At 39.3% G+C, this 10,196-nt stretch overlaps 1 protein-coding gene across 1 annotated transcript; it reads right to left on the bottom strand.

Moving 5' to 3' along the window:
* Positions 1-3,843: 3,843 nt before the first annotated feature.
* Positions 3,844-10,060, bottom strand: eif4ebp3l (eukaryotic translation initiation factor 4E binding protein 3, like). Its single transcript, XM_034121301.1, has 3 exons — positions 9,641-10,060; positions 7,754-7,930; positions 3,844-4,410 (listed from the first exon to the last, which is right to left on the bottom strand). Exons 1-3 carry the CDS (start codon positions 9,771-9,773, stop codon positions 4,382-4,384), a joined length of 339 nt encoding a protein of 112 aa, XP_033977192.1. The 5' UTR covers positions 9,774-10,060; the 3' UTR covers positions 3,844-4,381.
* Positions 10,061-10,196: the final 136 nt, after the last annotated feature.

Here is a 10,196-nt window from a genome sequence, read left to right as displayed (position 1 = left end):
GACATTATGACACATTTACACACTTTTTGTCACAATTTGGATTAAATGCGATGTGTGATGCAATTACATAATTTTTTTTTATTATGACTTTATTTACTACTGAAATATATGACATTATGTTGTCATGTAGAGTTGATCGCATTTCTAAACAGCAGAATAAGTCTTGTCACTCGCATTTTGACACACTCTTTTGCCCTTGCTCGGTGATGGATACCTTGTGCAATGACTTACTGACAGGTTTATGTGTCACTGTCACATGTCCAGTGATAAACATGCCAGTGAATTTCTCCCACTGAGCAACAGATTACAGCAGTGGAAAAGGTTGCTTGACGTAATCCCAGTTATCAGTTTGTAATTATTAACAAATAACCAAGGGCCAGCTACTGCATGCCATGAGATCATAGTTGACATGAGGTTTACTTCATATTTAAGTGGCCATGTTTTCACCATGATATCGTGCAAATGGAAAATAAATGCATATTTTGCATGAAGACATTGGTAGGTTTTGTCCAAAGTGAAAAAAACATAGGGGAGACACTACAGTGTGAAATTGTTACTTATAGATATCACCATGAAACCCGACCAGTTGATTACTTACATTCAGATTTTTTTAATGTGAAATACAAGTTTTCTGAAATTTATTAAATATGTGCTAACTCGCCCACATTACAAAAACTGAAATCCGAGCAATGGATGACGTCATGTTCACAATTCTATTTACATTTGTTGACATATAAAATTGAAAGGTTTTTAAAGGGAGAAAATATTTTTGTGTCACTACATATAAGCAAATCCTGTCGTAAACAAAAATATTTGTGTTTTTTGGTTTCAAATGTAATGTATACAGGCTATGCCTATGAATGGTATTCGAACAAACTCCTCTGTAAAATATTTAAATATAAATATAAATGGACTGGAAACTTTGGTGTATGTAAGGGCTGCAGAGGTGGACATTCTTAACTCAGAGTATGAGAAACCAATACGAGAACATTTACTGTTAACACATGAATTATTAAATGAAACATTATTCTTTAAGATGTATGCCATGTAGTTGCTTATTGTATGTTGATATAGCTCTGTTCTTCCCGTGGGGGAGGGGGAGACGTCCCCTCTACTCCACTAGGGGTCTCTGTTTTCTGTCCTTGGTGGCTGTTTTTTTGTCTTGCATTCTATCCAAATAATATTATAGTTGTGAATTTTGTGTCCACAATAATCATGTAATGAAAATCTGATAATGAGACAGCCCCAGGTCCATTCATAATACAATACAAAATATATAGCTATATCGAGTTCTCAGTTCTCAGATGAGCCACACCTGCGCGTGGGGGGTTTCAGAATATACCGTTTAAGGTCACTGCCTTCCCCAGAGCTCTTTTTTTGGACACATCTGCTGTTTTGGTTGTGTTAGCTGCACATTTCCACACACCCATACATGACTGATTACTGACCTCCATGTTTGTTTCTCAGTTTCTTGTTATGTTGTACATAAATCTGCAGGGCTGTAACAAAGTGGAGCCCAGACATCAGCTGCTTAACACACAGAGCTGGAATTACCCTAAGCACTAAATCGAAGTAGTATCCAAAGGTTCCGCTAAAAAAAAGGCTCACTTCAAGGAATAGTTAGGGCTGCCTAAGGGTGGAGGTATCAAACCCAAAACTGATGCTTAAAGAATTGAATCACTGTCCCACTAACACACTTTCTGCCAGAGTGAAATAGTCCATACAGGGTCAAAACATCACTGCAGTCGTTCTATCTAACCGTTTGACCAGAAAACTAAACTAAACTCCACCCTGGTCTTCAGATGCTACTTATAAAAGGTATTTATGTGATGTAGCTGCAAGCATGATAAAGCCACCAACAATTGGCTGTGCTCCCAAAACTGACAAACCAAATGCACATTGGTGCCCATCGCAGGATAGTAGGCCACATGGCATAATAACATATAGGTGTACCGGTTTGTGTGCATGTGGAACAAAAGACTCATACCCTCTTCTCTCTTAGCGCCAACCAAAACACTGGATTATCATTTCCAATATAAAATAACCCCCTATGCCCGAAAGGAAATATGCACATTTTAGAAAGGCAGCCAAGTGATAACGTATAACCCTGACTTTGTGCAAAAGGCTATCTTATCACCTGGTCTGTCTGGGTCCAGAATTTGATTTAGGGCACAGTAACATTTGGAGGACAGCCAGTTTACATTGTGAGATCTTATTTGATGAAATGTGGTTAGTCAAATACTGAGCACATGTTTGACCCTGCTCCGAGATAATGAGTGAAATCATGTAATTCTGAGCTTCCCGCCCTAAAGTCGGTAGTTAACGTTGATGGAATGCAAGGTTGAAGCCAGACGAGTGCAAGGCCGTGGGATCTGACCAGCTGAGCAGACCTACATTACTAACCTACATATGACGCATAGAGACCTGCTTATTTGTATTTACCTTGACATCAGCAATAGCTTTCCAAGTGTTGGGGTCACCAGTGTTGAAACAAATATTGATGCCAATTATTTTACTCAAGTTAACACGTACTAATTCACGATTAAATATCTGAGATAACTGCCTTGTTGAAAACCAGCAGGTGTGTCCCCCCCCTCCTCACATTGCAGAGTGGTTTCAATATGCCTGGCCTTTGGAGCTGCAGTTGACCTAATTCCTAAAGGCCATCTCCTACAGTCAGACGGCCTAATCTACAAATCAGCGTCTGAAAACAAACAGACGCACCAAGCCCTGACCCTGGTCAAGAGGATGAATACATAACAGTTCAGGGGTCTGGAGATAGCCTTCAGCCTCTCAGCACTGTATGCTAATGGTGCACTTTGATTCTAATACTGTACGAAGGTATCATGACTATATAAGTTTTACATTTGTTTCCAGGGTGACTGAAACATCTGTCAAGGAACTACATATGAAAAGTGTGCTCTTGGCTCACCTCAGCGCATCTACAGCAACGTTTATAATGTGGATTGTTGCTATATCAGATTTTCACTACATGATTATTGTTGCCAAAAGAATTAAGAATGTGTTTGATCCAGAAAATGGTATGAATGTTATCAGTACATTTATTTCTTTTTGTTTGTGACTCAACATATGGGTGCAGTACTCAGGGTTGTATACAACTAAAACTCAATAAATATTCAAGGTTAAAAACTCATAGGTAGGTGGAGTATGTAAACATAACTACTAAATCACAAAATATAATAATTTGACATCTAGGCATCAGTATGAACTGATGAACAAAAGAAAATCACATGGTCAGTATAATCATATTAGTATTCTTTAAATATCAATATTTATTTCAGTTATAGTTGATACTGGCATATTGCATCATCCCGTATAAGAATCATTTGTGGTTAATTAGTCATCAGACCTATTTCTTTAGATATTTCAGACTGTGGCATCTCAAGCAACAAAGATTATACTTATGTTTGACTTAAATGCTAATAACTTAGCCTGAGGCTTAACTACTTAACCAATCCATGACAGAGGGGCTAAGTGAGGGGAGTTGACTCCAGTGCACAAAAACATACCATTCTATATGTGAGGCCTTATGCAACTGGTTAACTCTCAACACGTTTCTGGGGCCACATGTTTTTCCATTACACAAGACAAGCTCTTATTGAAATATAGGCAGACCTTAACAGACCACAGATTGACTCAGTGTGCTGTTATAAAATAAAAGCATTGAGCTTCAAGGGCCAGTTCGGGAAAAACATTTAAACTTAAAATTAAGTAAAAAATGTGTGAAAAAAAGGGCCGTTACATAATATACATTTTTTATTCAGTTTACATAATAGATTCACAGGACAATATACATTTAATAAAAATAACCCACACAAGCAGTTTGACAGGTCTGAATAGCCTTTAGTTGAAATTATTCACATTTCAGCTTTTCCTCTGTACAATACAGAGTAGAGCTGATTTTCAGTAGGCCCTGACCCCCCCGATATTAGGAGACACTTGCTTGCCCATCACAAAGAAAGTAAGCCATCCGTTTGGGAGAAATACAACAAAAAAACTGATGCCTGCAGTGAAAAACTCTACATCTCTTAATGTAATCATCTCATATTCCCCCAACTTAAAAAATAGGCTACATTGTACAATGTTATTTACAAAAGATTTAAAAAAAGTGAAATCAAAATGGATTTTATTCAATCCTGCTGCAGCTCTGAGGTGAGTGAGCAACCAATCAGCCCGTTAAATAGCATTTCTTTGCTTTTTTTAGGGTTCAAAACACCCTATAGTTGAACTTTTCTTTTTGGTTCCTCACAAAGGCGTTTAAAAAAAGGTGAAAAAAAGCTTTATATGTAATGCATGACAGTCATTAATGACCTTGGAGGTGTTTTAACTAATAACTCTCCACAGGAGGTAATAATGGAGCTCAGATGTCCATCTCAAACTGGTTGTCATCTGTGGAGGAGAAGGAAGAGGAGAAACGGTTAGGGAGGTATTTGACAATCAGCTGACAGTTAACATGTGTTCACAGCCAAAGCACAGCCACGCCTTAACGGACCTGGAGAGAAGACGACAAAGTACAGACCTTATCGATGCTTTCATAACTGGTGAGATAAACAAAACAACAGTGGACTGAATGGGTGCAGCTGGGAATCCAGACTACGTGTCCTGTTTGTTTACCAACCAAGAGAGGGAACACAATAGGCAAGGGTCAAATCTAATCCCTGTGGTCTCTGGTTGACACGAGGAATGGAGGGTGACAGTTTGATGTATTCTCCTCAAATATAAATATCCGTCTCAACTTGCTCATGAACCCGAACCTTTGGTAAACACTGCCGAAATGAGGTGTCCTCTCACACAACCAGGAAAAAAACACATTTACTAAATATACAGTAATATCGTCACCCCTCACCAACAAATTAACAACTGACAGTAGGACCCTAAAATGTAGAGAAACGTTCTTAAATATATATATTATTTTTCCTATTATTGATATTACAGACTGTTGCTTAGCATCTTCAGACTGAAACAAGAATGTTGTGCAATAGACACTTTATTTGCATTTCAACTTATGACTGGCACTACAATTCTTTTATTTGTTCACTTTAAATGTGTTGTTACTGTCATTTGTTTACCTTGTTCTTAAGTGTTCTTAAGTGTTTGGGTTTATTAACATGTGCTTGCCTTTTATTATGTTAGTCTACCCTTTTATTTATGCATTTTATCTGCTCTGTTTCTTTGCTGTAACAAAGTAAATGTATCCAAAGTGGGACAACTAAAGGATATCTGATGGTGATAGCTGCGTTTTGTGATTATTGCGTAATAAGTCACTAGCCTAGTTTCCAAAGCATGGTAATACCGATGGAGTCGAATTCCCTGAAAGACTGAACTAACACGTGGGCCGTGGCGATAATGACTGAGCACTCCTGCCCCGACCTTCAACACAGTTGTGCTGCAAGCAAATGCAGCCATGATATTGCTGGGACACATGCTGCACCTAACTGCAGTACATGTTTGATACTCATGACGACATAACATTCAGTTAGTATCTACAAGAAAAAACTTAGCAAGTTCCTGAAAACAGGGCTGCACAGTTCATTGAAATTCTATCTTAGTTGCACTATGGATCTATATTCAAATCACAGGAAGCACAATATTTGTTGAATGCTAAATACATGTTTATATATTATTATGAATTAAGTACTGTGGAGCTGCAGAGATATCCCAGCCTATAGACTAGGGCTGTGCAATTAATCGTATTTTAATCTCGATTACGATTTTGGCTTGCAACGATTACGAAAACAGCGTAATCGAAATAAGACGACTATTTTGCTGCATTCCCTTTCGCAAAGATGCTCTCAATTTGTCTTGCGTTATACATCCTGCCCGCGCGTGCGCTTTCGCCCCTCCCTAAAAGCCCTCTCAGCCAGGTTGTGTTGTGACTTGCAGTCTGTTTAATAAATCCATATAAACACGTTACAAGGGAAGCTTTAGTTGCCGTGTCTTTATTCTCCGGTCTCTAGCGTACAGTCAACTTTTACTAACTCGTCAAGCCGGAGCCTCTTAGCTACTTCCTGTTTCCGGATAAGGGGTTACCAAAATAAGAGTACTGCGTGTAGCAGTATAATTAAACATTACAGGTTTTGAGTGACATTAGCTATCATATTTATATATGTTTAGTAGGTTGTGGAAGTGCGCTCCAAAATATTTGTTGATCTTTATTGGTATTTGTTATTTTTATATTATTTATTTAAATGTAGATATAAATGTATAATATATGTTTTTTTTATTGGTTTTTCAGTTGAATTATACTTAAAGTTCAGGGTAATCAACTGTTAAAAACATACTGTTCAAATTATTGTTATTTTTTTTTTTAAAGTTCAATAAATGGATGTTTTCAAAGTCAATTAATAATCGTATTTAATAATCGTGATATCAATATTGACCAAAAATAAATCGTGATTATGATTTTTGCCATAATCGAGCAGCCCTACTCCTTGGACCAGTGATCTTGGGCACCGCAGTTATAGCAGTTCTGGTTCCTGGGGGAACCTCTGCCTCTGTATCCGCCTCTTGGCCCTCCTCCTCTAGGTGCGCGGTAATATGGTTGCTGGGCGTATGGTGCTCCTGGCCATATGGACCAGTCGGGTTGTGGTGCTGGTGGAGCAGGTGCGGTCATAGGTTGCTTTTGCTGCTTTTCCTTGTCTTGCCAAAGTAGTTGTGCGACGATATCTTGTATGTCAACTAGGGCTGTGCAATTAATCGTATTTTAATCTCGATTATGGCTTGCAACGATTACGAAAACAGCGTAATCGAAATAAAACGATTATTTTGCTGCATTCCCTTTCGCAATGATGCTCTCAATTTGTCTTGCGTTATACATCCTGCCCACGCGTGCGCTTTCACCCCTCCCTAAAAGCCCTCTCAGCCAGGTTGTGTTGTGACTTGCAGTCTGTTTAATAAATCCATATAAACACGTTACAAGGGAAGCTTTAGTTGCTGTGTCTTTATCCTCCGGTCTCTAGCGTACAGTCAACTTTTACTAACTCGTCAAGCCGGAGCCTCTTAGCTACTTCCTGTTTCCGGATAAGGGGTTACCAAATTAAGAGTACTGCGTGTAGCAGTATAATTAAACATTACAGGTTGTGAGTGACATTAGTTATCATATTTATATATGTTTAGTAGGTTGTGGAAGTGCGCTCCAAAAATATTTGTTGATCTTTATTGGTATTTTGATATTATTTATTTAAATGTAGATATAAATGTATAATTTTTGTTTTTTTTATTGGTTTTTCAGTTGAATTATACTTAAAGTTCAGGGTAATCAACTGTTAAAAACATACTGTTCAAATGATTGTTTTTTTAAAGTTCAATAAATTGATGTTTTCAAAGTCAATGAATAATTGTATTTAATAATCGTGATATCAATATTGACCAAAAATAATCGTGATTATGATTTTTGCCATACTCGAGCAGCCCTACTACAGACTGAACCAAACGTATGTCTGGTGACGAGCCTCTTGATCATTTTAATATATTTTTCAATAATGACGCAAAAATGAACAATCGCTTTTAAATCGTAATAACCGCAATTATTTATTTTTGCCCCAATTCCTGCAGCCCAACACATCTGTAAAATCCTTCTATGCATCGGGAAATTGATATGTGTTGTTCACCTCTTTCATATTAATTATTTCATAAAACCACAAATGAATTAAAGATATATAGACATGGACTGAACTGTGTGTTTGTTTACTGGTTAAGTCCACTCATAAAAAGCAAGCGCTAAATAGTTTACCTGCAATGTCTTTCTCTTCCTCTTCCTCCTCCTCTTTGAGATCCTGCAGTTTCCCCATGGGGTGTGAAGCAGGTACTGTTACCCCGGGGATCTGGGGCAGACAGCATGGGGGGGTCCGGGCGATAGGAGAGTTTCGACAATCCATTAAGAACTTCCTGTCGTAGATGATGCGTGTACCTGTGTTTATGAGAGAATAAAAGAAAGAAAATATTGTATTTGTCCTGGGGTAAACAAATATAAAACATACCAACTGCTGGAGTATCTAATTTATGATTATTCTTACAAGTGTATCATGGCATGGTGTACATCTGGGGAGTGTTGTATCAGTATCCTCTACAGGAGGGGGTTTCAGTAGGATTCTGTTTGCGGTGCAGAGGGGAGGGCTGCTATGAGTTCTAGGAAATCAGAGTACAAAACCTTCTCTCTTTCAAGGGAGAGGCCTTGAGATTAAAACCACATGTTTGTCCTTTAACTGGGGAAACTCGATTGGCAGATGCGATATGTTTAGGTCTGCATCCAGGAACTGCTTTTCAAGTTTTTCCTCACAGCTGTGCCACGTATTAATCTCCACACAAACAGTGCTGCAACTCTCATGCGTGTCACCACTTGAACTCGGGCCAAACGAAAAAAAACAGCCTCATAAATGGTGTGTTGTGATAACTTTGACCAGGATGTGACTCGAGTCAAGGAGGGGACTGCTGCTTCTTTATTAGAGTTTGAACTAGCTCAACCTCGACACGAGGAAAAACAAGTTATGTAATAACTGTGGTGAGCAGCTCTTCCAGGACAAAGGAAAGCGGAGGGAGAACTGGGGCGAGGAAAGAGGGCTGGAATGCAAGCTATAGGCTAGCAATGCATTTAAAGCTTTAGAGTGGGTTATGTAAAAGAGGGTCCGGGCTAGCAACACATGGCAGGACCCCACTATAGGGACATGTGTTGCACATAAAGAGGAACAAGTCAAAACTGAGTTGCAAGTTGTTGTGCAATGTTTACCATAGTGATCAATGTTGGGCACACATTGAAACGGTATTTATTTACACTTGTCATAGTCCCCATGTATTAGACATTTCCTTTGCCCCTCCCCTTCCACCGCCTCCTCTTGTACAGAATGTTCTCTACAGTTCCTGAAATGCAAAGCAGACAGCAGAGGGGATAGGACGGCCTCCACCTCCTCCACCATGGCAGGGGCCAATCACTGAACACAAACACACCCTCTTTAAATCACAAGTCATGGGTTAGACAGCTATGTTGTCTTTAGACTTACGTGTGTGTTTTCGATCCAGCAAGAAGTGACTGTTCAGCCCTCAATGCGTGTTTGTTTTTGTCATGTCAAGGTTCAAGCTGCCATTAGAAAAACATACTAGACATATCTGTTATTGTGTAGTATTTTACATTGTATTTACTTGCTTGTAAAGCGCTTTGACCACCAGGAAAATCGCTATATAAATGTCATGTATTATTATTATTATTATTATTATAGCAGTTTAAAACGTTATTATATAAAAAAAACTCTTTAGCTCAACACTAAGTGTATGTGCATTTCCATCAAAAAGCATTGCAAAAAGTCCTCAAATGACAGTTAGCTTGTTGACAACATGAGAGCTGCAGCCAACTGTCACCGTGCAGAATGTGAGCTACGCGACATTTGTATACAACTTATATCCTGTCATTGGTAAATTATAGTTAGACAATCACTTTGACACGCGTTTCAATCACTCTTGTACTGTTTGCAGCTTCTTGTCGTTGGGTTGTGTCTATTTGCACGAATTCACACACTTTTTTTTAGCTAACTTTTTCTGGAAAGTTCCGTGGTGAAAACTAATTTCCGAAAACAACAGTAGCCTGGGTGAACCCTCGAGAGAAAGCCTTGCACCCCGCGAGTCTTACCTCCAGGCGTGGTGGAGAACAGGGTGCCCCCGGGTGTCTGGCTGTAAAGGTCGGGTAGCTGGGACCAGTCCTTCAGGGTGAGCACCCTGGTGGGGATGGGGCAGCTTTTAACTTCATTTGAGCCGGTCGACATGATAGCTTCTGCGTGGCTGCTGCAGGCGGAGTGGGACAAGTTACAACTGTTTGTCAAAGTCCTCAAACTCGCTATATAACGCTCGCGCACAGCCTTGAACGCTGACTTCAAAGTTGTAATTGTTTTACAACTTGCAGAAATGAAAGTAAACGTTGTGCTTTAACTTGTAAACAAAGAATTCCAAAAAGTTCAGAGTATGGGGCCCGGTGGTGTCCGTCACTACAAGCAGCTACCAAACGCTACCATGTGCAGTATTTGTAACACACACAGCTGAAGCAGCCACTCGTGATGTTTTGTGCAACAGCCATGAGACACGTGGTGGTGCAACGGCTTTGGGTGCGAACGTTTTTCTATAAAGAGACAGTCCGTGAGGGCGGCGGTGGTAACATTGAAGTGAAAAAATGTAAACACTGTCACTCATTC

The sequence above is a fragment of the Trematomus bernacchii genome, unplaced genomic scaffold (genome assembly GCF_902827165.1).
Source record: "Trematomus bernacchii unplaced genomic scaffold, fTreBer1.1, whole genome shotgun sequence".
Classification (NCBI taxonomy): Eukaryota; Metazoa; Chordata; class Actinopteri; order Perciformes; family Nototheniidae; genus Trematomus; species Trematomus bernacchii.
Note: the sequence above shows the minus strand (reverse complement) of the source record. Positions and strands in the feature narration are given on the sequence as shown.